General features: G+C 44.1%; 2 protein-coding genes and 1 non-coding gene across 18 annotated transcripts; all 3 read left to right on the top strand.

Moving 5' to 3' along the window:
• Positions 1–330: 330 nt before the first annotated feature.
• On the top strand, positions 331–21,564 carry LOC109878701 (nucleosome assembly protein 1-like 1-B). 16 transcript variants are annotated; one of them, XM_031816745.1, is made up of 15 exons: positions 337–448; positions 5,459–5,497; positions 9,196–9,284; positions 10,784–10,886; positions 13,822–13,963; positions 14,671–14,763; positions 15,179–15,307; positions 15,816–15,887; positions 16,017–16,156; positions 16,691–16,856; positions 17,110–17,232; positions 17,345–17,377; positions 17,611–17,661; positions 18,634–18,669; positions 19,814–21,564. In XM_031816745.1, exons 2-14 carry the CDS (start codon positions 5,481–5,483, stop codon positions 18,637–18,639), a joined length of 1,164 nt encoding a protein of 387 aa, XP_031672605.1. In that variant the 5' UTR covers positions 337–448; positions 5,459–5,480; the 3' UTR covers positions 18,640–18,669; positions 19,814–21,564. The 16 variants fall into 16 exon arrangements, 15 of the variants coding, with proteins under 15 accessions (XP_031672603.1, XP_031672605.1, XP_031672604.1 ...); XM_031816744.1 differs by having other exon boundaries at positions 10,757–10,886; positions 14,671–14,751; XM_031816740.1 differs by having other exon boundaries at positions 10,757–10,886.
• Positions 16,229–16,358, top strand: LOC116362677 (small nucleolar RNA SNORA14). The gene has a single exon (XR_004207770.1). It is a non-coding gene; the product is annotated as a small nucleolar RNA SNORA14 (small nucleolar RNA).
• Positions 21,565–24,797: 3,233 nt separating the features above from the next.
• Positions 24,798–27,360, top strand: LOC116362675 (pleckstrin homology-like domain family A member 1). Its single transcript, XM_031816751.1, has 2 exons — positions 24,798–25,482; positions 26,223–27,360. Exon 1 carries the CDS (start codon positions 24,998–25,000, stop codon positions 25,454–25,456), a length of 459 nt encoding a protein of 152 aa, XP_031672611.1. The 5' UTR covers positions 24,798–24,997; the 3' UTR covers positions 25,457–25,482; positions 26,223–27,360.
• Positions 27,361–27,793: the final 433 nt, after the last annotated feature.

The following is a 27,793-nucleotide window of genomic DNA, read 5'->3' as shown; positions in this document are numbered from 1 at the left end:
CCAAAGGCTCTTTCTGATTCATATCAACTCATGGTACCAGCATTCAAGACAAGTCTAGGTGAATACATGTCATGGTTTGCTTTAATCCCCAAGACAATCACTGTTCTAATTGGACCATACTGTCTGGGACTCAGGGAAATTGCACGTTGCTATGGTCTGGTTGGCATGGTGACATAAGATATGATGCAAATATGCATCTTGCAGAAGAAATTGTTTTAGAGTGGAATGACTAGACATATCTGATGACGATGGTGACAGAACACTTCATCAAATATTCTTGACCGGCCCCTCCCATAGGTTTAACGTTACCCTGGTTTACGTGATGACGCAAGATGTATATGAGCGCAAGCGGCGGGATGGTTCTCTCTTTTACCGCCATAAGAGCGGAGTCTTTTGCTTTGGGACCGCTTCACTGCGTAGATCCACCTAGTCAAGCCGCCAGCTAAAGGTAAGAGAATGACTTGAAATCACCTTAGCTTGGTCTTTAGCAATACAACGAAGTGGCGCATATATATATATATTGTACTCTTAGATGGGTACGAATGTGGGGTTGTTCTTATCGTCTTGAACTAAATATTTGCGTGGATGTAGTCGGGAAGAATAGGACGGTAGCTTGCCAGCTAACTAAGTCGGATGGCTAGTAGCAGCCATTGAGAGACGAGAGGCTCCACCATGATGCGTTAGCTAGCTAACGTTACATGCACGATGACGAAAATGGCTAATTTTCCGCCTTTTCGAGACGTTGTATTGTAAATACAAACGCCATAACGTTAGTGACAAATCATCAGAATTTGCATCATTCAGTTATTGGTTTTATCGGATGTCGTGTCTTTTTAATTTAGACTTGACCTTATTTATTGACTAGTCTTTATGGAGGGTAGATGATGGGAGGGAGATGTGGTGGGTACAAGTTTTTGTGTCTGATCACTGTTCGAGCTATACCGCTAACTAGCAGGCTACACACTAAAATGGGACGCGTATGTCTCCGTCTTTTCACCTGACTTTTGACATGTTTGTAGTTGGCTGGCTAATTTCGATAGCCACATAGCTAGCTAACGGTTCTCTTATTTTGGTCTGTAATATTATTTGAGGGTTCCAATATTTGCCCAGTAGGTCACGTTGCCAATCAAATATGGACTGTCACTTGAGTACTTGCCCAATGAAAGTGCGTATACCAAACTAACGTTAGCTAGGTAGCTGTAACTAGCTAACGTTAGTTGACTTGCTGGCGAAGTAGTTAGCTAGCTGGAAACATGCATAACCAGTTGGCTAACGTTACCGCAAATGTATCCATTATAGTGCATGTGGTAGTTAACTAGCTAGATTCCACGGAATTGTGTAATTTGTACGTTTCAGTGGTAGTTTAGTTAAATGCATATGCTACTTTACAGCTAGCTAGCTGGCCGGCTTTCTTTGTGGGTGAGAGCCATTGCTCATAGCTTGCCTTGAGCATGCAACACGTGGTCGCTGGGTTTGAAAGGCTCGTTGAAGGGATGTATGTAACTACCATTGGGGGATTTCAGTCGCTGAAGATCTACTATTTTCACATTTAGTGAAATGCATTGAACTACACTCATACAATAACAATGTTTCAACTGATATCACATCTAAAGCTGCCTTTGTTTCTGCCAATGCTTATCAATGCAACATAACTAGAAAGGATTCGTTAGACATTCTAGCCACAGTTTCAGCTAGCTTTTGTCTATAGCTAGATTGTGTATTTTTGACTACTACATCCTACCTGGCTGTGATTTGTATGGTTAACTTTGGTCAAGAAATGAGGATGAACCAACTATTTGTCGCAACTTGTAGAATGGATATTGGTCCTGATGACTCCTGCTAAGGCGACATTACATGTTTTTTTTGCGAGAAAAGGCCCTAATGTTATAAGTCAGAATTATTATTATTATTATCGTGGTATGGATGATGGCTGTTCCGGTATTGCTGTTTGAAAGTCTCAGATGCTTTATCTTTTGTCATTTTGTTTTGAGGCAGTCATCTGCTACTCATTAAAACATGGCATTTATATGACCCAATCAATTTGAGTACTAATGACCCCTTTGTGAAACTGGCATGTAGAGTTTAGGTAATCAATTGATTGAAAGGTATTCCTGGAACTGTTGCTGAAACAAAACTCAGCTGACAGTGTTAGAAGCTACTCTTAAAATAGTTGTCCATGCTATCAATTACTTAGCATTTTGCAGTAAACTTCCAGTGTTAAGTTACTAGTTGAACAAAAATATATAAACACCTGTACAGTTTAGGTCCCATGTTTAATGAGCTGAAATAAAATATCCCAGAAATGGTCTTTACACACAAAAAGCTTATTTCACTCAAATACACAGATTTGTTTACATCCCTGTTAGTAAGCATTTCTCTTTTGCCTAGATTTATCTAGCTAGGCTAGACAGTTAATAACACATTCTTATTTACAATGACTGCCTTGGAACAGTGGGTTAACTGTCTTGTTCAGGGGCAGAACCACCAGTTTTCTTTACCTTGTCAGCTCAGGGATTCTCTCTTGCAACCTTTCGGTTACTGGCCCAACGCTTCGGCCACCTGCTGCCCCAGGTAGCCTAGATAATCCATCCACCTGACAGGTGTCTTGTCAAGAAGCTGATTAAATGCTGGGGACAATAAAATGCCACTAAAATGTGCAGTTTTGTCACACAACACAATGCGATAGATGTCTCAAGTTGAGGGGGGTGTGCAATTGGCATGCTGACTGCAGGAATGTCCACCAGAGCTGTTGCCAGAATTGAATGTTAATTTCTCTACCCTAAGCCACCTCATGGTCATTTTTAAAGAATTTGGAAGTATGTCCACCCAGCCTCACAACAGCAGACCATGTGTAACCAGGCCAGCCAAGGACCTCCACATCTGGCTTCTTCACCTTCAGGATTGGATGAGACCTGGACAGCTGATGAAACGGAGTAATTCTGTCTGTAACAAATCCTTTTTGTGGGGGACAAACTCGATCTGATTGTCTGGGCCTGGCTCACCAGTGGATGGGCATAAGCCCACCCATGGCTGCACCCCTGCCCAATCATGTGAAATCCATAGATTAGGGCCTAATAATGTATTTCAATTGACTGATTTCCTTATGAACCTTAACACAGCAAAATCGTTAATTGTTGCGTTTTTGTTCAGTATACATGTAGTTCACTATTTCCCAACACTATCTCGAGTTATGATTCTAGTCCCCGCTGACAGTGGTGCGTTCTTTACATGTCGATGTATCAACATGTCTAAAGCATTAGTGGGATGCCTAGTTGACTGTTTCAGATGCAGTTTGGATCGTCCTAAATCTATTTCATCAGAGGAAATCCACTTTATCAATGTCAAACTGAAATGCAGTCATTGTCTGTATTTGAGTGGTGCTGTTGCTATTCTCAAGCTTTTTATGGCTTTTAAGAGCTCTTGCATTGGCTATTGGTGGGAATGTTTGATCTGTTCGCTGGCCAGACGTTGTCATGTGAATCTGATGGTATTTTACAGGTCGATCCAAATGGCATTGGTTTACATTTTCAAAAATATAATTACGGTAGTGCAGTGTGCCGTTTTGGAATTTCAATGACAAGTTTTGGCCTGGAATTATCCTCTTTTTGGTCCCTCTGCCTGTTAATCTCCCTTTCAGCTGCTTAACATTTGATTTATGGACAGCATTTCAGTTGGCCTATTTAAACTGTGCAGGTGAGTGGTGGGCAGCCTGTGCGCTTCTTAACCAATGGGCACAGGCCATTAGGAAGGTGAGGGAGAGAAGAGGAGCTGCTGAAAGATGGAGACAGTCGTACATTTCAGACATTGCAGGCCAGGTCTACATCAGCACTGTTAAACTGTTGCTAAATTTCCCTGATACTTATTAATTTTGTAGCGTTTTTCTCCAACCAGGCCAGTAAACATTCTATACTGATTTATCGCACAACAGCCTTGGTCTGCGATGAATTTGGTACTATAACATGTGATTTCCCCATACTTCACTCTCTAAGTACAGTGAAGGTTATGTAGTAAACATTGAAGGGGACATTTTTCTCTCAAGTATCTTTCAATTGAGAGACTTTGCCTTCACATTGGCTTTGATTGAGCTGCATGGAAATCTCTGCTGGAGACAGAGCTTGCCCAATAGAATATTGTTTGAATTTGTTTTCACTCATTCCATGGATCCAGAAATGATGTCTACCTGGCAGCTATTAAGATGTGGTATAATTTTGTAATTAGTCGAGTTCACCACATTTTGGGGATACCAGCCACTTTCTATTTAACTCACCACATTTTTTTAAGCCCATTTGAAGACCACCGTCAACCTAATACCACAGTGGTAAGGAGAACCCTCCAGCAAATCATCACCTAATGCCTTATGTCTTTGGAGGTTCGGTCACTGCTGTGGTTGCATCAGACACTGGTGTGAGGTAAAGCTGATCTGGCTCCTGTGTTTCTCCATGTGTACTAACCCTGTGGTAAACATTCTCCCCCAGGGGAGGGTCTGGAGCCTAATTCAATGCCTAATGTGATGTGACTAATGGCTTTTAATTGTCAACCTTCATGTGATGGCCTCTGTAACAGCCTGTATGGTCTAAGTGCAAGTCTGAGTGGGTCCAGCTGTGTACCTCTTCAATTGTGTTAAGGGTCACTGGCCCTGTGTGAAAGTCCTGTTGGACCGATGGGTGAACTACTAGCTGCGGTCTCTGCCCCCTCTAGGATTAGGTTCTTTGCATAGCTCCAGTGCCCCTCTGCTCTCTCCTCCATGCCAGGAGGTTTATAGGGGGGGGGGGTACACGTCTAAACCGGGCCTTGCTTTGGTGCTGTTATCAGATGGCAGCCCCTGTGTCGCCGGCATCCAAAGCCCCAACCCATGGCACACTGCGGAGCACAGATTATCTCTGCCCAAACCAAATGAGATGGGCAAGAGGTTAAGATATGTAAGACGATTTAACTAAGGCTTATGTTACTTAATACCTCAGCACAGCTAACAGGGCTGTCAGTGAGCTGGGCGCTTGGGAGTTCTTTCATGCACATTTCACTAACCAACATGACAGGGAGCCAAAGCAGCCCTTTTTTGTTTTCATCTGGGAGTGGGAGGAGAAACTGGGGTAGGATTACGGTTGGTGGCCATTTTGCTCTAAGCAAGCAGAGTGCTTGGAATCAGATGTTCAGCCCTCCTGTGGGTGCTTTAGTTCACAAGCTCCTAATGTCCGTTTGCTACACACTGGGATGGAGATGTCCTCAACTGTATTGAATTTAAGGGTATGATATTATTTGCCTGTTGTAAACCTTCCATCAAACAAGACGATGTAATGCTAGTCTTGTAAATAAGTCCATTAGGGCCTATTTCAATAAATAATCTATTCCCAGAAGCCTGTTTATTGAACAAAAACATATTTCCTGCTGTGAATTAACAATTGTGTCAAAAGTAGCATGTATCATACATGGTCTAACTCTCTTCCCTTCCCTCCAGCAGCATCACTCGAGACTTGGCTAAGATGGCAGACATGGACAAGTAAGTGCATCCTCTCCGTTTGATTGGCTGTGCAGCCTGAGTTCTGTGCAGCAAGGAAAGACACTTATTGCACAAGTGTCCTATACTAAATCAATCCCACCTCTGCATCGTTACCTAGGGCCTTATCAATTCAGATTGATTTCTTTCCATATCTTGGTGTTAGCCTTTAGGTCCAATGTTTGTCTAGCCGAAAGGCTGATTAGCTGTGTTTGTGTCACACACACACACACACACACACACACACACACGATGGTAGTTCGCAAAACAAGTACCCACTGGATTGGTGGCAATAATAATATTATTCTGCCAGGTCAGCATATGCTACTTTGTGGTTAGCATTTAATTTAGAATATTCTTGGGGAAGCCTTTCCCTGTACACTAGAGTACTTTTAATTATCATCATTGCTAACAGCTACAAAGTGGTAGATGCGCGAACCGCACATACTGAGAAAGGTAATTCTCATTGCCTTTAAGAAAGTTCAGATGCATTCTGTTCATGTCTTATGATAAACTTCTGCAAATTAATTTAGTTGATTCCCATCTCATTTAAATAAATGTTTGAATTTTGGTGATTTCCCCTTATGTCTGCAGCCAAGCAGTCTGATTTGTTCACCCAAGACATCCATGTACCAAAAACTATTTGGATAATGGCACAGGAGTGTTGGGTGAAATCATGACATTAGTCCAATGCACATACAGTTTAGGAATGCCATTATCAATTTGGCTTCTAGTAGCCGTCAAATATTAGACACTGGTGGGTGTATATATCAAGCGTCAGAGTAGTGTTTACATTTTAGAGCAGAGTTAATATTAATAACATGGGGGTCCTGATCCTAGCTCAGCACTCTTACTCTGAGATCCCTGGTCCATACGTCTGCAGGGCTGAGTCAGTCCTCTTCCCCTGGTATCTGATGCAGAGGAGGATGGCCAGCTGTCGATCTCACTGCGGAGACGTTTCCTCGCTGGGCTGTGGCTCGATGTGGCTGTTTACTCAGCCTGGGCTGCTTGGGATGCCATGGCTTGGGTTACGCCGGCTCCCTCCAGCCACTGAAAACACCTCCCTGAGTTTGAGTAATGGGCCTTGACCCTGGTCCAGCAGGCCTGTGGCTGTCTCAAACCACAGGGAACAGGCAGACAGTCAACTGTTTATCCCTTCATCTGCCTTATTATATACAGTCCTGCAGGAGTCTCTGGGTGAAGTTTCCCCTATATACAGGTCTAGCATCAACTTCCCCTCACCCAATCTTAACCTTAACTTCTTTCGGATTGTCCCACCTCGACAACATCCGGTGAAATTGCAGAGCGCCAAATTCATATTAAATGACTAAATATTTAACTTTCAAAAAATCACAAGTGCAATACGCCAAAATAAAGCTTAACCTGTTTTTTTTTACATTTTATTTATTTGACCTTTATTTAACCAGGTAGGCAAGTTGAGAACAAGTTCTCATTTACAATTGCGACCTGGCCAAGATAAAGCAAAGCAGTTCGACAGATAAAACGATAGAGTTACACATGGAGTAAAAACAAACATACAGTCAATAATGCAGTATAAACAAGTCTATATACAATGTGAGCAAATGAGGTGAGAAGGGAGGTAAAGGCAAAAAAGGCCATGATGGCAAAGTAAATACAATATAGCAAGTAAAATACTGGAATGGTAGTTTTGCAATGGAAGAATGTGCAAAGTAGAAATAAAAAATAATGGGGTGCAAAGGAGCAAAATAAATAAATAAATTAAAATTAAATACAGTTGGGAAAGAGGTAATTGTTTGGGCTAAATTATAGGTGGGCTATGTACAGGTGCAGTAATCTGTGAGCTGCTCTGACAGTTGGTGCTTAAAGCTAGTGAGGGAGATAAGTGTTTCCAGTTTCAGAGATTTTTGTAGTTCGTTCCAGTCATTGGCAGCAGAGAACTGGAAGGAGAGGCGGCCAAAGAAAGAATTGGTTTTGGGGGTGACTAGAGAGATATACCTGCTGGAGCGTGTGCTACAGGTGGGAGATGCTATGGTGACCAGCGAGCTGAGATAAGGGGGGACTTTACCTAGCAGGGTCTTGTAGATGACATGGAGCCAGTGGGTTTGGCGACGAGTATGAAGCGAGGGCCAGCCAACGAGAGCGTACAGGTCGCAATGGTGGGTAGTATATGGGGCTTTGGTGATAAAACGGATTGCACTGTGATAGACTGCATCCAATTTGTTGAGTAGGGTATTGGAGGCTATTTTGTAAATGACATCGCCAAAGTCGAGGATTGGTAGGATGGTCAGTTTTACAAGGGTATGTTTGGCAGCATGAGTGAAGAGCCAGCCACCATGTTAGATTTTTACAAAAAGGCTTTACGGCGAAAGTAAACCATTCGATTATCCGAGGACAGCGCCCCGCATACCAACACATGAAAAACATTTCAACCAGGCAGGTGCGACAAAAGTCAGAAATAACTATATAATTCATGCCTTACCTTTGACGATCTTCTGTTGGCACTCCAAAATGCCCAGAAACATCACAAATGGTCCTTTTGTTTGATAATGTCCTTTGTATCCCCAAAATGTTCATGTATTTGGTGCGTTTGATTCAGAAATACACCGGTTCCAACTCGCCCAACATGACTATGCATTATCTAATAAATTACCTGTAATCTTGGTCCAAACATTTCAAACAACTTTCCTAATCTAACCTTAGATATCCAAAAACATAAATAATAGATCAAATTTAAGACAGAATATAGTGTGTTCAATAGCGTATAAAAACAATGTGGAGTGAGCTCCAGTTCACGGTCGTCACACAAGAGTCCACTTGGCTTGACACTCACAATGAACAGCCCTACTTCATTTCTCAAAAGAAAAACATCAACCAATTTCTAAAGACAGTTGACATCTAGTGGAAGCCATAGAAACTGCAACCAGGTTCCTCATAAATATAGTTTCCTATAAAAAAACAATTGAAAACAGTGACCTCAAAATTTTCCCCTGGTGGTTTGTCCTTTGGGTATCGCCTGCCAAATAATTTCTGTTATCGACAGACATGAATTAAGAGTTTTCTAAAACTGTTTAAATTATCTTAATCTACCAATTGTATGCATGTCTTAGCTTCTGGGCCTGAGAACATGCACTTTACTTTGGGCATGCTTTTCATCCGGACGTGAAAATACTGCCCCCTATCACAATGAAGTTAACCACTAGTGGGGGGAGAAATGCAAAACTGACCCAAGATCAGTGTCTAGGGGTAGCATCATCCTATTTTACCCCATGACTAACTGCAGGGCAGATGCTAGCATTGTAGCCTGACACCACATGTTTGACATTATGTTGATCAGGGGCTTATTCAGATAGAAATGTAATTATTTTCGCACTGGTTCAGAACCTGGTTCATGGATCAGTATGAACAGGGTTTAAATCCAGTGTTAGATGAAACTTCAGTGAGGCAGGGGAGCAGGATACCCTTTGTGTCCCTGTTCACTCTCTGGGAACATTGCCTCCTAGTCTGTCAGAGGTACTGTGTGGAGGCCTCTATGTATTAGTATTGTCTGACACACCCCTCCTTTTGTATCGAAGTAATTATTAGAGTTGAGTTTCCCTATTCTACACAATTGATATAATCACATACCATCTAAACAGTACATTGCTTTTGTAAAATTCCATTCCTGAATAAGCTCCAGGTGTCTGTTTTTGACTGATTTTTCTCGGTCTCTGTGTGTGCAGTAAGGACCAGGCTGAGCTGGACCCGGCAGATTTGGAGGACGTGGAGGACGTGGAAGAGGAGGAGACTGGAGAGGATGTCAACAGCAAAGGTAAGGTTCAGCACTACCCGCCGAGGAAGCGACTGGGATTGTTAACCGTTAATGTCTGTGCCCACCGTGGATTTGACTTCAACTGAACAACCAACAGTGAAATCTGAATCAGTTTGACATGAGTGTCATGAGCCTCTGCTTGCTGGTCAGTCGTTAATGTTAGGTTGACAGTTGAATTAAAATCCTCTGTGTCCACACTGTCTAGGTTTGAAATCTGAATGTTTTTACCTGTCCATGAATTATTAAGAATCATGCTTTGTTTAGAGGTTTAACTGGCAGTCCTTTGTAGACTGAATTAGATGTCTCTCTGCCCCAGGTATTTATAGCCCAGCAATGCTTATCGTCTCCCACCACAGTGATATGTCACAATGATCTCACACACACTTGAGAGGCTTTCATGCGGCCAGAGCCTAACTATCGGCCGATTTCTGTAATGACTTTCGTCATCAGTAGAAATGTCCCTTGTCTAGAACAGATTCAGAACATTTTGCCGTCCCACCCATCCTTGTCCCTGCTCCGCTGCAGCACTTTGAGCCACTCATCCCTGTCCCTGCTCCGCCGCAGCACTTTGAGTTGTCACTCAGCTGAGGAGTTGGCCATTTCGTCCTTAACGGCACCCTATTCCCTCTATAGTGCACTTCATTTGACTATAGACCCTGCTCAACAGTAAAGCACTTTAGGGAAATGGGGGTATTGTTGGGACAGGCACAGCAGGGCCCTCTAATCCAAGGCGTAAGGAGTTGAAGCGTGGTGTAGGTAAATCAAGGCAGGGAGAGTATACCTGCTGACTGTAAATTATGCAGCAGCCCTCTGACTTGTCCCATGGGCAAAGCGTTTGTTCTCTGCTTTGGAAATGTCTCGAACAGCTTTTAGGAGTAAGTTTACTCCTGTTTGGAAGGGAATACTTCCATTATGATGCTCCCTCTATGGGCTCGAGTCGAACCGGAGTCTTCAAGCAGAGGCTCGGATACTCTGACCAACTGACTGTTGATCACGAAGCACATTTTTATCACCGTCTTTCTCGGATAGAAATGTCATTATTTTTGAACTGGTTCAGGGTTGGAAGAAACATTATACCCTTTGCGGTCTCCCTGGTTGCTCTCTGGGAACATTGCATCCTAGTTTGTCAGATGTTCTGTGGAGGAAACACAGGGCTCTGTGTCAAAAGTGTGAAGTGACTTCCTTTCCTTGTGTCTCATTCGTCTGCACCAATCTGAAGAGGCTTGATGGGTGGCAGCGTTTTGGCAGTAGCATTCTTCTACCTGTTCAATACTGTCAGATCAGTGAAGATGAAGGGAAGGAGCAACCTGTTGATTTAGATTTATTTTTCTAACTTTGTCTGTCCTTAGTTGACCTGAAAATACTTGGAGTTGCCACCCCTAGAATGTCTTATGCAGAACTCCCTTCTTCCGTCAATGTATCTGTCCGTATGGTGTCTGATGCTATGAATGGTTGTCTGTGTCTGATGGTAGTGCCTGGCTTTGTCCGTCTCCCCTCAGCTCGTCAGCTCACCGTGCAGATGATGCAGAACCCACAGATTCTGGCCGCGTTGCAGGAGAGGCTGGACGGCCTGGTGGGCTCGCCGTCAGGATACATGGAGAGGTGAGAACCCCCAACCAGGAGAGACACGGGCTTCAGCCATACAGAATCTGGATGGAGACAGTCCTTTTTCAATGGGTGTTCTCAGTTGGATGGACAACAGATTGTCCATCAGAAAACCCCACTCTGTTTTGGGTCCTGTATGTACTCGTCCGAAGTAGTTGACTTGAGGTGACGGACAGTGGCTGAATGCATCTACGATTTCCTCAGTGTTCCTGTGACTGGCCATAGCCTGACTCTGTCCCACTCTGCTGCTCTGGGGGACTAGCCTAGTTATGCAGCCCTGCTTTAGATGTTAAGGCTCCAACAGGAGTTCTTCTCACTGAGGTAGTGGTCTTGTTATTTATAATACTTTCAAAGCTTCCATTCTTGGCATGCATGCTTTCTCCCTGTACCTGTGTGTGTTATGGAGGGATAACGAGGCCAGTGCTATGTCTTCTGGTTCTGTCCTCAATTCGCTGGTACATCCCTCTGACATGTCTGTGGAAAATGAGTACTGGTAGTTTAGGCTGAATCTAACCTACACCCAAACCTATTTTTGAAGGTGCTAGAGGGAAAACTGAACGTTTCTGCACACTCCGTTGCTCTGATTTAAGGTCGGCTGACCAAAACTTCAGCTACTATTTATAGTATAGGTTGACAAAATGATGCATTAAAGGTTCATCCTCTGGTTCTCGCATCCTTGAGGTAATCACTTATCTGTGTGTGATTGGGTATGCGAAGGTAATGCTTTTCATTCAGGGATTTCCTCAAGGAAGGTTGCCTAGTTACATTATTCAAAGAAGGCCACTGCTACAGTGATGAGAAGCTGCTGCATTCCCCTTTAAAGCAATGTCCCATAACTGTAGTCCTCTAGGTCTCCTCTGTGCTGGGTTGTCCTCTAGTATGCAAATGATTTGGCCATGGTGAGTTGGAGTTGACTCCTTGGCCAATGACTTCACGAAAGAGCTATGGCACACAGACATGATGCCTAGGCACTAGGCGTTCTGGACCCAGTTGTGCACCTCTTGTTTTGGTGTTGCAGTGAAATGTGTTTTTAAAAGTGGTCTCCGCATCAGTCTCAAAAACCAGCGTCCTAAAATGTGAACCGATGCCCTATGTATCATTCTCAGAGTAGCGTTGCTGATCTAGGATCAGGTCTCCCTGTCCATGTATTCTTATTCCTTATCTAGAAGGCCAAACGGATCGTAAATCAGCACTCCTACTCAGACGCTTGATACATACCCCTGATCTGACCCAATGCAGATGGTATTATGGCTCCCTCCTTCCACCATTCCACTCGTTTCATATGATGAAACAAATCTGTAGGTTGTCCAATCAAAAACACACTTTTTGACCAGTGGTAACATGTTAATTGTGGTCCTAACCTTGTCTATCATAACCTGTTCAAGATATTTTAGTTTTTAGGGTGGCCAGAGTTAAGGTGACTAAATCAATGGAAGCCCAAGGGTAAAATCAGCTGTGTAAGAATTAAGGCTACATGAGTACAAGTACAGGCTCACTTTCCCATTGAACTTGCCATCTTCTCAAATCCACAGGACATAAAACAATGGAGGTAAGATCGATGTTGAGACATGACATGTAGTATTTTAGTAAACTCTTATTTGAAGTTTTATTTTTCCCCTTCTAAAAAGAGATCTACATCACTGAAGTGTCAACAGAGCTCTGAGTACAAAACATTAAGAACACCTGTGCTTTCCATGACAGCCTGACAAGGTGACACTTGTTAAATCCAATGTGTGTCATTCAGAGGCTAAATGGGCAAGGCAAAAGATTTAAGTGTGTTTGAACGGGGTATGGTAGGTGCCAGGCGCACCGGTTTGTCAAGAACTGCAACGCTAATGGGTTTTTCACACCATTTGTGTATCGGCGATGGTCCACCACCTGAAAGACATCCAACCAACATGACGACTGTGAGAAGCATTGGCGTCAATATGGGTCAGCATCCCTGTGGAATGCTTTCCACACCTGACTTTCTGAATATAATGATATGTTATAAAAAGACCCCACACAAGGATTCAGAACATGAAGAATAATTTGTCTTGGTACAATGTATTTTATAACATAAGGGACATCTTATCACCACCAAAGCATGTTTTCACCCACTCAGGAAAGAGTGGGTGGACACCCTAAAATCTGTGTAGAAACATGCCTTTTTTAAACTGCTCTTGGCATGGGATTCTTGGCCCAATGTCGTACCAAAGCATTGCAGCGCGGGATATTCTGCCATCTTGATTAATGGAAGTGGCTGTGGTTTTTCTGGCCTCAACAGATTGTGACCTCACAATTGGAGCGTGTGGCTGTGATGAGCGCGCACTTCTGCATTTTTATTTGTTTGTTTAGTTATTGTGGATCTGGTCCCTTAATGTTTTTCCTGTCAGTGGATGCCAGTACTTCAGATCTCCTAGCGTCCACTCAGTGGGGTGCTGTGCCAGAGGGGCTTGGCTGTGGTTGCATAACGCCAGGGCATTACCTTTTATTTTACTAGGCAAGTCAGTTAAGAACAAATTCTTATTTTCAATGACGGCCTAGGAACAGTGGGTTAACTGCCTGTTCAGGGGCAGAACGACAGATTTTGTACCTTGTCAGCTCGGGGATTTGAACTTGCAACCTTTCGGTTACTAGTCCAATGCTCTAACCACTAGGCTACACTGCCGCCCCATGTCTGGAAGTAGTCCTCTACTTCCTGGTCCTATGGTTGAATTCCTAGCGGAGGAAACTAGGTCCTGCAGTCATTCTCCCCGGGCACTGTGTTGCTCTGCATAAAAGCATCTGTATGCATAGGTCTGCATGCGTAAGTGTTTGTCTTTCGTTGATGTTTATTCCCGTTGTCAAGAGCTTGAGGCTCCAGTATCTTGTTATACACACCATCTTTGGACAGTCAAGATGTGCTCTTTCACCGTGTGGAATTGTGACGTTTTTCTCTCCCCGTGTCCAGCTTACCAAAGGTAGTGAAGAGACGGGTCAACGCCCTAAAGAACCTACAAGTGAAATGCGCCCACATTGAGGCCAAGTTCTACGAAGAGGTCCATGAACTGGAGAGAAAGTACGCCGCTCTCTACCAACCCCTCTTCGACAAGGTAGGGACACCCCTGTTATGTTCCTTGTATCAATATGATCTCCCATTCATTGTACCTTATAACAAAGCTGCATTTGACTGGGCACTTTGCTTGGGTTGTTTTCATTGGTGCGAACCTTAGTAAAATGAGCCACTTTTTGGCCAAATCCAGGTAGGTCCCTCCATGTTTCGTGCTGTGACCGGACTCCGTGGGCGGGGTTTCCAAAACATCATTTCCAATTCACACATACATATTAATTCACTCGTGAAATAGTACAAATGTAAGCACCCACCAAATTGTTCTTATTAATGAATACACCCCAGTATTCTCAATCTAGTGTTGATCATTCACGCCTCTGCCCATGTGTAGTTCCTGCTGCTGCCTGTCCAATGCTGACAGACTGTAGCTTTTACCCCCCCCTGTCCCCTCTTTGGAGCGGACTGGGATTTAGCAGAATCCTCTGACTAAAGAGCTGCAGCCTGTTCCAGGGATGCAGATGGAGCTGAGAAAATGGGGTGGGGTCAAGCTGGGATGCTCACACATGCAGACGGCGTGACCAAACTGCTGTCTTGCGTAAATAGTGCGCTGGCTTGGCACCTCAGCCCCTAGTCCATTATCTTGGTTTAAACACATGACTGTTCTGGGCTTTTTGTTAAATGTTTTGCTCTGGCCTCCTGGCTGTTGGCTTTACAGGGACTGACTGTTTTCCTCCCCCTCTCTCCCTCCAGCGAAGTGACATAGTTAAAGCAGCCTATGAGCCCACAGAGGAGGAGTGTGAGTGGAAGGCTGATGAGGAGGAAGAGTTGACAGTAAGTAAGCAGGTACAGGTGACTCCATGCCCGCATGTCTTATCTAACCTGGGGACTTCTACTGTCTGGTGCTAACCTGGGGACCTATACTGTCTGGTGCCTCAGCAGGTCTTATTATTCTAACCTGGGGACCTCTGGTGCCTCAGCAGGTCTTATTATTCTAACTTGGGGACCTCTACCTGTCTGGTGCCTCAGCAGGTCTTATTATTCTTACCTGGGGACCTCTACCTGTCTGGTCATGATGACAGGACCAGGAGGGTGTACCCATTATTGACTTATTGGGTTCCAGTAATGGTGGATGTGCATTATATATAGACTATTTAGAGGTTTTAACCAGGGACTCATGTATCTTTTCTGTTTATAGGCATCTGTGAAATGGTGCATTAAATCCCATTTTTTTGTTCTTCCTCCTGCCTGTTTCTTCCAGGAGGAGATGAAGGAGAAGGCCAAGGTGGAAGAGGAGAAGAAGGATGAGGAGAAGGAGGACCCCAAAGGCGTTCCCGAGTTCTGGCTAACGGTTTTCAAGAACGTCGACCTGCTTAGCGACATGGTGCAGGTAGGCGGGCAGAGTGTTGGAGGGAGTGGAGGACTGTCAGCAGGAAAAGAGACTAGAGAGCAGTAGAGGAAAGTAGGTCAGCAGACAGCTGCTGCTGCTCCCTAAAGATGAGGCTTCATCACCACCTACAGGCTTGATGAGGTAATTTCACCCCTAAAAATAGATGGTGTATACATACAGCACACTTGTAGTCCTGGACAAGCCCTCAATGAGTTGAAGCAGGTGACTTTGTCCCAGGCTACAGCAAGAAGGTGATGTTTTGGGGGTGGGGTGGGGGGGGGAACACAGATTTTAATTGCACTCTTATCAGAGCGACTTCGTCAGTGTATTTGAGGTAGGTGAGACCACATCACAGGTATTAAACGTTCCTCAATGAAACAGCTGTCGGCTAAATCGGTGCTCGTAAGAAACGAGAAGTTGGTGTTGGTGACAGAAAGACCAGTACAACGATAAGGTGTCTCTGTCTAGATACCAGACCAATGTTCAAGCTGCTGTTCATGTTTTACAGGAACATGATGAACCCATCCTCAAGCAATTACAAGATGTCAAAGTCAAATTCTCGGACCCTGGCCAGCCCATGGTAGGTCTGTGCACCGCACTGCTCTGCTGATGCAATTCTCTACCGTTCTATCAATGTATTGAATGCCAATGAATCTTGGGTATTCCCACTGTTCCCAATATTCAACTCTTTCTTGCTCTTTTTCTCCAGAGCTTTTCTTTAGAATTCAACTTTGAGCCCAATGAGTTCTTCACAAACACTTTGTTGACAAAAACCTACAAGATGAGGTCTGAGCCTGATGAGAACGACCCCTTCTCCTTCGATGGGCCTGAGATCATGGGCTGCACAGGGTAAGACGCTCTGTCAAACTGTTCCTTGTCGTCCCATAGAGATCCTATTCCATTAGGATTTTTAATCCTATGGCGCATCCTTAGTAAACCCCCTAGTTGCTCATCGTAGCCTCTGGGACAAGGAAGGATGCTAGATCAAACTAGAGATCCAAAGCTGAGAGTCTTGTCAGTGTCTCTTGGTTATTTCAGCTCTGGGACAGTCATTGCAGGAACCAACGCTGTTTGTTTCAAATTCTCTCCTTTTTAAATTAATATAAGATACTCAGGTTTATGCAGCCTTCTGTTGTCTGCTTGTTTGGTCAGTTACAACAGACTACCTTCTAACACTAAGACATGGGTGAGGAATGACCCGGTTTGTCAAAAGAAGTGGTCCTTTCTAACAATGCAGCATGTTGACGGGGTTCTATTAAAACCTTGTGGCTTTGAGCCCTAAAGGTTAAGATAAGCCAATCTACACTGTAGTCATTGGTTGGTGTGTTTAGTCCTGCGTCTGGTCTCCTGGTAACCCTGGTGTCCACCGCTCTCGCCCCACAGTTGTACGATCGACTGGACGAAGGGCAAGAACATCACCCTGAAGACGATCAAGAAGAAGCAGAAGCACAAGGGGCGTGGCACAGTCAGGACGGTCACCAAGACAGTCCCCAACGACTCTTTCTTCAACTTCTTCACCCCGCCTGATGTCCCTGAAAGTGGAGATATGGTAAGTAAATGCTTTCTGTAGTCTACTGCAGTGCTTGAAGTGGACTGAAGTGAGGTCAGGTATTTATTTTTGTTGCCGTAACTCAGTATTTCTCTTTATGCAATATAATTTTGCCGGAACTCGAGCAGTAGAACATTTTGGCTGTGTTCCAATTCAACCGCTGGTGCAGTGTGGTCTTTCGATTAAAATTGGTGTGGCCGAATGGTGAGTCTCATAGCTCTGACTGACGTGCCGGTGACTCTTGCCCCTCCAGGACGAGGACACCGAGGCTGTCCTCGCCGCTGACTTTGAGATCGGCCACTTCATCCGCGAGCGTATCGTCCCCAGGGCTGTGCTGTACTTCACGGGGGAGGCCATCGAGGATGACGATGATGATGTGAGTACCCACCACAGCCTGTGTAATGGCCTCATCCCTGTCCTAGACCTCTGAACCAAGCCACTGGCCTTCACATGTGTTCCCCTAACACTGGTGTCCCCTCTTGTTGCAGTACGATGAGGAGGGAGAGGAGGCTGATGACGAGGTAAGGCCTTAGCTAGCTAGGTCTCTTCACCTGGTCCTCACTAACCCACTCCTGTTATTGACCTTAGCCATGGTCCTCACTAACCCACTCCTGTTATTGACCTTAGCCATGGTCCTCACTAACCCACTCCTGTTATTGACCTTAGCCATGGTCCTCACTAACCCACTCCTGTTATTGACCTTAGCTAGTTTGTCTGTCTCAGTGTTTAACAGTTTCCTCTTGTGTTCTCCTAGGAGGGTGAGGAGGAGGGAGAGGAGGAGAATGACCCTGACTATGACCCCAAGGTGGGTAGGAGAGCTTACTGTTGATGTTGTCATGACCTAATGTGAGACCAACGATCAGAAGTATCAGATTTCAACATACAGAATTGAATGTGTACCGCTACTCCAAATGCATCATGAACACCAGCCGCCATGATGGATTTTTCTGTCTATATACTACTGCATCCCACGTCGCCTCAGAACACACAGCCTTTGGAACCGTTTCCCTGTCCCCTTGCCTCTAGTGTAAGGGCTGGATTTCCAGACACACATTAAGCCTGGTCCTGGACTATAAAGCAGTCTACATTTGTGTTTTGGTACACCAAAGTACATTTTATTTCCAGTGGCACGCTGCATTGGCCTTGCAGCACTGTTGCAGTGCTTTCTGTGTGGTGGATACGTTGGATTAATGGAATGTATGTTAGATGGCTTGACAGAACTGGTAGCAGAAGGTGAATGTTGAACTTTTGTTACACATCAAAATGATGCTGCATAACATTTTGCTCAATGACGCTATCGGTGTGATTGAGGCGTTAGTCCAGGATTCGTCTCATTCTGTGTCCTGGAAACTTCTAGAATGAGAGATAGTAAAAGAGTGGTATTTCGAAATGGTCTCAAAATATCACTTTAAGAACTTAATCAAATACCCTTTTGTGAGCGTCTGATCATGGGGAATGTTTTTCCCACGTTTCCTTTTCAACGGAATGCCTTGAAAGCATGATTCTACTTGCTGTCTACAGCCTTGCTAAACTGAGACTGCATGGAAATTGGAATCGGATACTAAATCTATTCAGGTTTTGACTTTCAGTTTCATAGCTCTGCATGCCAAAGCTTTATTTGATTTTGTTTGGGTGAATGGGAACAGTACTTCTCTTTGCTGTATAAAGCCTCTAGAATTCTGTATTCTGCCTATTTTTTGCCTTTAATTCATTAATGTTCATCTCCAATCACTTGGCACCTTTTGTCAGCTATACTCTTTAAATTTTTCCTCACTAGGTTTAAGTGATGTCTGTAGAAAATAACCCTCTCCTGGTAGGTACAGCTTGTGAATTGTCAGCTTACCGCACCCCGCCTCCCTCCTGCACCTTTTCATTTTGACACCTCCATTCCTCAATCTCCTTGCACCCCCCCCTTCCACCTGCACTTACAACTAACATAGTGGCTTTTTTCTTTTTCCCTTTAACTGTAGTGGGTGATGCGTTTGAGTTCTCTTCTGTATGTTGAAGCTAGTTAAACTTCCCTCCAATTTGACCCTATTTGTCTTTGTACAAAATATTGTGACACCAATATTTCCATTTGTTTGGAGAAGAATAGATCGTTTGCCACACCTGTTTTGTGGATTTTTATGTTTGAGTCTTAAGCCATCGCTCTGTTCATTCTCTCATTCTTCACTTTTGTCCTCCAGAGACTGTAGTCTACATCTGGAAGGATGTTGTTAATTGTCTTTCTCCCATTGGACATGCCTGAATTGTCTGCGTGGGGTGAATCCAAACTTTCACTTCAGTTGTATTTTCACTTGGTCTTCCACTGACATCGATGCACGACTAAGTGAAAGTTTGACTAGAGTTGAAGTTCAGCTTCACCCCTCTGTCCTGGAGAGCTGTTGACCCCTGTAGGTCTGTTTATGGCCCTCTCCCTGCATTGCTGCCAATAGACTTCATTAGTTTTCCTCCCCTGTGAAAGAAAGGTGTCTGTAGGACATCAGTGGTGCACCCCCCTCCCTCCCCATCACTTATGAGCACTACGGGTTAGTGCATTTACACTATGGAGGTTCTATGCAGCAGTAGTGAAGGCTCTCAAAGTAGTTAATATACATTTTAAAGTTTAATATTTAAATTTTGAATTCACTTCCACATTCCCATCTCCATTGGTGTCTTGGACCTTGAATTTGGGTGTATGGGTAGTAATTCACCCCCCCCAACACTGGTCTGATACCAACGCACATTGCCTTTTTTTTTGTGGCATACTTTAAGAACATACTAGTATGGATTGTTGTTGGGTCACTGTTCAGGAATCTAGCCTAAGTGCCAGGATGACATTGCCCTATACCCTGTCAATGTTTGTCTCAAATGGACATAGAATAATGTCTGAAGCATAAACGTGTGTGTGTGAGAGGGTGATTAGTGTATGTTCGGTTCTCAGTTCAGCTCTAACGTCCTCTTTTGGTCTCTTGCAGAAGGACGCAAATCCCCCAGCCGAGTGCAAGCAGCAGTGAAGGCTGTGGCTTTGAGGATCAACTGCACTGTAACAGCTTCTCAAATAAAACACTTACTTACGCCTTATAATGTTTTGTATTTTTCTTGGTAGAAATAAAAAATAAAGGGTTTCAAGATTTTTGTTACAAAAACCTCCTAATATAATGTGAGCAGTGGCTCGATATGCATAGTATTTTACTAGACCCCCACCCCCCCCTGTACAAATAGTTAGAATGCCACAAACTCCCTGAAAGCATGATCTTGTTTCTCTCACTGCTAAACTAGTTTGGGTTCTTGTGAAGTTTTTGTTGTATTGCTCTTGGACAACAGCTGTGGTTAGACTGCATTGAGGCAGGTGATGAGAAAGTCAACCTATTCCTTTTCCCTCGCGTTACCGGTCCGTTCAGGTTGTGGGTTGGAATTCGTTGTCATTGTATTAGTGGGCTGGGCCTCGAGCACGGTCAGAGCAAAACACTGCATTTAGTCATGGCTAATGAAAAACTTAATCGCTGTGCACATTCGGTCACTCAAGCATGCCATTTAGAGCAGGGAAAGTGGTTATTGGCCACTTGTTTGGGCTGAATCAAGTTGTCAATCTAAAACATTCCAGTTTGCAGACTGACAGGCATTGGTTGTTTTGAATGCTCTCTTGGGATGAATATTACCTCGACTACATGGTCTGATTTGTTAAAGAAACAGCACCATGTGTTAGCTGCTAAATTTAATGATCCGAGTCTGCAACGTATTGGTTTCTATAAAATACTGTTCTTTCTGAATTTTAATTTGCGTTAAGGGAATGTTTTTCCTCCACCACGCAGCTTGGTCTTGTCCAGTCCTTAACATTCCAGATGATTTGACGAGGGACAGTTCCAAGGTTTCGCCAGCAGGGGGCATCCCATGCCCAATCTGCTTCAGGCTCTTGTTAGGCCTACAGTTTACTCGTCTTTTTCTATAGCACTTTGTACTACTTAGTCATGTATCAGTGGTGTCCTCTATGGTTGGCTGTCGGTCCAGTAGCCCTTGTGCAAATCGAAGTGAGCAGTACTTTGGAGGTGGCCGTGTCATACAGCGCCCTGACGATGCCCTATGGGCTTTCTCCTGCGCCATGAAACATTTCCCTGTAATACATGATTCTCCCAAGTGCATTACTCTTTAATTTGGGAATCCCACTTTACTTGTGTACTCTGATAGCAATAGGTTCGCAACGGGTTCCCTTCGGAGGAAGAAAACAACCAAATTCAGGCTTATGTTGGCATGTGGTTGTGGCTTTTGAGCCCTGTAACTCTCGAGGTTAAGCTCGTGCCGGTCTGGTCCCTGAGCATACGGCTAATTTATCACTGTGAAGGAAAGGTGGCAATGAGTTCTGGTAGAAGTCCTGTCTTGACTGCCCTCTGTAGCCAACCCCACCCAGCAGGTCACACTGAAGCATGTAAGAGCAATACTTAGTCAGGGAATGGAAATAAAAGGAAGTAGCTTAAGCCCACCCACCTTGTCCTTTAGTGGAAACAGTCATGTCGGTGTATGTTGGGTGGTGGCGCCCTCGCTGCTGCCTCTAGTGGAGCTCTAGAGAGTACTGCTGCAGTCAGTAGGAGATTACGTCTGGACTGTTCTAGGGACGACTGGATTCTGTCTGACTCCTTGAGCAGCTGTTGTCAAAGCTAAATGCTATGCTACAAATACTAAATGTACTCAATAACTGTATGTATATTCATGAATAAATTGGTTAAACGTGTTTTGCATTTGTTCCTTGTCTCTGCAGTGTCTCTTCAACATGAGCTGCTTGATATTTAAACACTGAGCTCTAACATTTGTGTAGCTCATTGAGGTGACCAGTTCATTTGTCATATGTACAGACTACAGTAGGTGTAGTGGACTGATGCTTACAAGTTCTCTATTAAATCTAAAATTTGACCGTTGGTACACACTGGAAACTGAGTGAAGAACCCAGCAGCGTTGCAGTTGACACTCAAACTAGTACACCTACTACCATAGCCTGCTGAAAGGCAGTTAAATATTTTGTCTTACACATTCACACTGTCTCAAGGCATAAACATCTTACCTGTGTCCTCTCCTTAATCTACACTGATTTAAGTGACAATAAGGGCTCATAGCTTTTATCTGGTCAGTCTGTCATGGAAAGAGCAGGTGTTAATGTTTCATATACTCTGTGTATATTGAACAAAAATATAAAAGCAACAATTAGAGTTCATAGGAAATCAGTCAATTGAAATAGTCATTAGGCCCTAATCTATGGATCTCACATGACTGGGCAATGGTGCAGCCATGGGTGGGCCTGGGGGGGTATTGGACCACCCACTGGTGAGACAATCCGAATGAGTTTTCCTCCACAAAGGATATTTATTACTGACATAAATGCTCCTCAGCACCCCTTTCCCTCAGACGATCCCGCAGGTGAAGAAACCGGATGTGCAGGTCCTGGGCTGATGTGGTTACACAACGTCTGTGAGGCCAGTTGGACGTACTGCCAAATTCTGTAAAATGACGACGGAGGTGGCTTATGGTAGAGAAATGGACATTCAGTTCTCTGGCCACAGCTCTGTTGGACATTCATGCAGTCAGCATGACAATTGCACGCTCCCTCAACTTGAGGCATCTGTGGCTGTGTGACAGAACTGCACATATTTTTGTTCAGCACATATACATATACATACACAGTATCTACGGTCTCACGACTGAAATGAAGGGCCAGATGACAGAGCTCAACGAAAGTGCCCATTTATTGTATTCTCGTGGAGAGGTGAGAGCCAAGCGTTCTACAGATTGTTTTCTCGTGGAGAGGTGAGAGCCAAGCGTTCTACAGATTGTTTTCTCGTGGAGAGGTGAGAGCCAAGCGTTCTACATATTGTTTTCTCGTGGAGAGGTGAGAGCCAAGCGTTCTACAGATTGTTTTCTCGTAGAGAGGTGAGAGCCAAGCGTTCTACAGATTGTTTTCTCGTGGAGAGGTGAGAGCCAAGCGTTCTACAGATTGTTTTCTCGTGGAGAGGTGAGAACCAAGGGTTCTACAGATTGTTTTCTCGTGGAGAGGTGAGAGCCAAGCGTTCTACAGATTGTTTTCTCGTAGAGAGGTGAGAGCCAAGCGTTCTACAGATTGTATTCTCGTGGAGAGGTGAGAGCCAAGCGTTCTACAGATAGTTTTCTCGTGGAGAGGTGAGAACCAAGCATTCTACAGGTTGTATGAAACATGTCACAAATACATTATGCTACTTCCTGCCTTCAGAAAGTATTCATACCACTTGGCTTATTCCACATGTCCTGTTAGCCTGAATTAAAAGTAGATGAAATAGTTTCTCTCACCCATCTACACAATATCCCATAATGACAAAGTGAAAACATGTATTGAAAATTAAATACAGAAATATTGAATTTACATAAGTATTCACGCTCCTTTGCTATGACATTAAATTGAGCTCAGATGCATCCAATTTCCTTCGATCATCCTTGAGATGTCACCACAACTTGATTGGAGTTCACCTGTGGCCAATTAAATAGTTTGGACATGATTTAGAAAGAAACCTGAAACACACCTGTCTATATAAGGTCCCACAGTTGACAGTGCATCAGAGCAGAAACTATACCATGCCGTCCAATGATCTGTCTGTAGATCTCTGAGATGGAATTGTGATGAGGAATATATCTGGGGACATGTATAAAACAATTTCTAGAGTGTTGAATGTTTCCAAGAGGAAAGTGGTCTCCATAATTAGGAAATTTAAAAAATGTGGAACTATCCAGACTGTCTAGAGCTGGCTGCCCGACCAAACTGAGCAATCGGGCAAGAAAGACCTTGGTCAGGGAGGTGACCAAAAATCCAATGACCACTCTGGCAGAGTTCCTTATCTGAGATGGGAGAACCTGACAAAAGGACAACAGTCTCTACAGCACTTCACCAATCTGTGCTTTTTGGGAGAGTAGCCAGACAGAAGCCACTACTGAGAAAAAGGTACATGACAGCATGCCTGGAGTTTGCAGAAAGGCATGTGAAAGACTGAGATAGTAAGGCAAAAGATTGTGGTCAGATGAGACAAAAATGAAACTCTTTGGCCTAATGCAAACCACTATGTCTATAGAAAACCAGACACAGCTCATCACCCTTCTAACACCATCCCTACTGTGAAGCATGGTGGTGGCAGCATCATGTTATGGGGATGCTTTTCAGTGGCAGGGCCTGGGAGACTGGCAAATCATTGATGAGAACCTGCTTGAAACCACCTTAAACTGTGGCAAAGATTTACTTTCCAACAGGACAGTGACCACAATCATACAGCCAAAGTAATGCTGGAACGGCTTCAGAACAGGAATGTGAAAGTCCTTGAGTGGCCCAGACTTGTATCCCGTTGAAAATCTGTGGAAAGACTTGAAGATTGCTGTTCAGTGCCACCCCCTATCTAGTTCAAGAGCTTGTGAAAATCTGCAAGGAAGAATGGGAGAAAATCCCCAAATCCAGATGTGCAAGCTGGTACAGACATACCCAAGACAACTGAAATCTGGAATCGCAGCCAAAGGTGCTTCTGCATTACAAAGTATTGACTCGGGGGTGTGAATACTTATGTAAATGCAATATTTCTGTAGTTCATTATTAATAAATGTATCAATACATTTGCTAAAATTTCTAAAAACATGTTTTCACTTTGTCAATATGGGGTATTGTGTGGAGATGGGTGAGGGGAAAATATACATTTCATCCATTTTGAATTCAGCTCTAACACAACATGTGGAATAAGTCGAGGGGTGGGAGAACTTTCTGAAGGCATTGTATACTTGACTCAAGAAATTCCCTCGCCTTGAGTTCTTAATTCAATTGTATAGGCCCATTTGATTTCCAAAATACTATCAATATATCATTGATCCTCGCTGCACTGTGCTGGAGAGGCCCTCTGACACACGAGTTCTCTTCCCGCTGGATGTCACTCAGGGGGCGGTCCACAAGCTCGAGAAACCCCAATCAAACTGTGCGTATCAGTCACACCAGCGACCGCTGCCGACGGACTAGTATCAAATACCCTGCACACACATCCACGAGTTCCACAGCACATAGTTACCCACTCACTGCAGTGACCATTTCAGCATCCGATGCCTTTACCTCTACGGGCAAGGAGAAGAAGAAGTGTTTGCATTTGCTGAGGAAATTGGGGCGTTTTCTCAAGATGCTGGAGAACGGCGGCAAGGTGCTGAAAGAGGGGCTTCTGGAGAAGCGAAGCGACGGTTTGCTGCAGCTGTGGAAGAAGAAGCACTGCGTCCTCACGGAGGACGGGGTTCTGCTTCACCCGCCGAAGCAGCACGACCACCCGCACCATTACAACCACCACGGCGGCGGAGACACTGGCAAAGTCAAGGAGCTGCACTTCTCCAACATGAAAACTGTGGACTGCGTCGAGAGGAAAGGGAAATACATCTACTTCACCGTGGTCATGTCGGAGGGCAAGGAGATCGATTTCAGGTGTCCACAGGACGAGGGCTGGAACGCCGAGATAACTTTGCAGATGGTGCAATACAAAAACAGGCAGGCCATCCTGGCGGTGAAGTCTACCAGACAGAAACAGCAGCTCCTCGTTGTTCAGCTCCCGGGACAGAAAATTATTCGGAGCTCTCCAAACGTTGCGTGACCTGCGCCTCGGGCATTCGACGTGCGGTAAGACATCCGAGAGAGGTCTTAGCAGGCTTGATTACTAATTACTACTTAGCCGCTTAGGAGTGGACATCCTCTGCGGGGAAATTGCTTGGATATACATTCCCCGGCAACGTTTGATATTTGACACAAGGCTCAGGATATGAGGCTCACCTACCCCATAAACATGGGTTTACGCGCGGCGATGTCTGCAGGGGAAGCTTTGACGCTGTTAAATAAGCATGCATTGTTCCAGATGCTTTTGTAGCCTCCTCAATTACAGTCTCTTACATAAAAAATACACTACATTTGCCAAAGCAACAAAGAGAGCTTGCAAATATTATAGGCCTTTACTTTTTGCCTAATTACGTTTAAATGTTTTATTATTCACTATTATTAGGCTACAATTCATTATTATTGGTAGGCATATTATGGTCCAGTTACCATCGGCACTTAATTTTGCCTAAAAATAACTCCTATTTAATGAAATGGTTTAATATTATATTAATTTTAGAGTAAGGGTTCAAACACGGTCAGTGCTGTCACTGTCTTCTAAACATTGTTTGGAGCCATTAGGCTGCGATTACACAGGCAGACCAATTCTCATCTTTCCCATTAATTGGGCAAAGGATCAGAATAGGGCTGCGTGTTTAAACACAGCTCAAGAAACGCTATTTATGTTCAGGTGTAACCTACAGAGGTTCCTCTTCTCCTCGTGTCATGCACTGCCACCTCTGAGATGGTCTAATTTATTGTATCCGCAGGTTAATTGGACATTCAGAGGAGGGATCGATGGACTCCGGCTGCATCTGCACGGCCTCACAAAAGGAGCGTCACACCCCGCAGAAAACATCTCTTAATTTAACTGTTGTTCGGTCCGGACAACAGCAGCAGTCTTTTCCCAGTCCTATTTTTCATTAGAGACTCTTTATTTGAGAAAGATGGACACTGATGGACAAAGCTTAGGCCTCTGCTACAGCACGAGTGAAAACAGCTGTATTCTAACGGGCGATTCTCTGCCTTCTTATTTATTAGATTGTGTAAATAATGTTTTTATCTTAACAGTGGCATTGACTAATGTACAGTGTGGTTGTTGCTGGAGTTGAAACTGAAAGCTATGCTTGGAGATTCCTAAGCCTCAGTATCGTTGTGATCCTGGTGGGATGGTTGATTGTGTTACACCTTTAAGGATGTACTAGAGTCCTTTCCTTTCACTTCTATTATTTCTAGAGTTGTGAGTAGCACATCCTATTGTAAATCTGTGGCCATGATACACATCCTCATTTTTTATTGAACCAAAGACTTATACGGTATAGTTGCATTTTCCTCCCAAGTGTAGTTGACTGTAAAAATGTCAGGATGCTTCAATGATGAAGGAAATGTTGACAAATCTTTTATTTGTTTGATTTCTCCATAAATCTCACTTTTTGTGATTATCCTCGTGCCAGATATGGCGCCCATGTTACATTTGCATTACAACTATGGAATACGGTTCGACTTTAGGAAGCAACATGTGTCAACACTGCATATTCTTTTGGGAGTCTTAAATCTGTACAGATTAGAAACTGCAGTCCTTTTCAGTGGCAACTGATAGAAAGGTATCCTAGTGAGCAAAACTGGTTGAACATACATCATTTCAATGGAAAAAATGGCCAAAAGGACTTATTTTCAACCAGTTTTGCCAAGAGCAAGTCATTAGGCTAAACATTCATCACCGTCTTTCCTGAGGAAGCTATGCTGAGACTGACTACTGAGACTGACACCCCCAGGTGTGTCAGTGTTGTCCTCACGTTAACACATGGGTCCTTTTTTTGGACAAAGTTACTGTTATTTAGTTGGGGTTTTATTTTGATGTGAGAGCTATTTTCATACTTCTGAAATATACATTCCATTTCAAATGAACAGCACCTCGTGTGATTTCCTGCTCTGTAGCGCATAGAAACAGCTTGCGGGGAGAAAATGTGCCGTTTAAATCACCAGCAGATGTGTGTTCAATAGCTGTGTGTAGTGTTGCCTGTCTCAACCCTTCAACAGCCAGTGAACTTCTCACCCCTATTTCCTGGGCTAAATCTAGAAGCTGTTGCTGTTCTGAGAATAATATTTCACCGTCAGCCTTCAGACTGAGACAAACTGCCATCCGTGGCGCGACAACACACGTGTCTCCCTGCCTCTCTCGATTAAACTCATTTATACTACAGGGGGTGAAAAATGTGGATGACAGTGTCATTTCTACTCATCCGCATGGCATGTTGGCGGGGGGGCTGCCAAAAAGGGAGACGACTCTATAACCGCACCACTCGGCACTAACCGCACACATGCCCTCTTGACTGCTCAA

Source organism: Oncorhynchus kisutch, unplaced genomic scaffold (assembly GCF_002021735.2).
Source record: "Oncorhynchus kisutch isolate 150728-3 unplaced genomic scaffold, Okis_V2 scaffold863, whole genome shotgun sequence".
NCBI classification, from domain to species: Eukaryota; Metazoa; Chordata; class Actinopteri; order Salmoniformes; family Salmonidae; genus Oncorhynchus; species Oncorhynchus kisutch.
The sequence above is the reverse complement of the archived record's forward strand: the minus strand, read 5'-3'. Positions and strand labels throughout refer to the sequence as shown.

Bases quoted from the DNA above. Each gene is read 5' to 3' on its own strand.
- LOC109878701 (XM_031816732.1), top strand. The intron at 13,964-14,670 runs GTAGGGACACCC...CTCTCCCTCCAG, and splicing joins ACCAACCCCTCTTCGACAAG to CGAAGTGACATAGTTAAAGC. The intron at 15,308-15,815 runs GTAGGCGGGCAG...CATGTTTTACAG, and splicing joins TGCTTAGCGACATGGTGCAG to GAACATGATGAACCCATCCT.
- LOC116362675 (XM_031816751.1), top strand. From the start codon at position 24,998: ATGCTGGAGAACGGCGGCAAGGTGCTGAAAGAGGGGCTTCTGGAGAAG.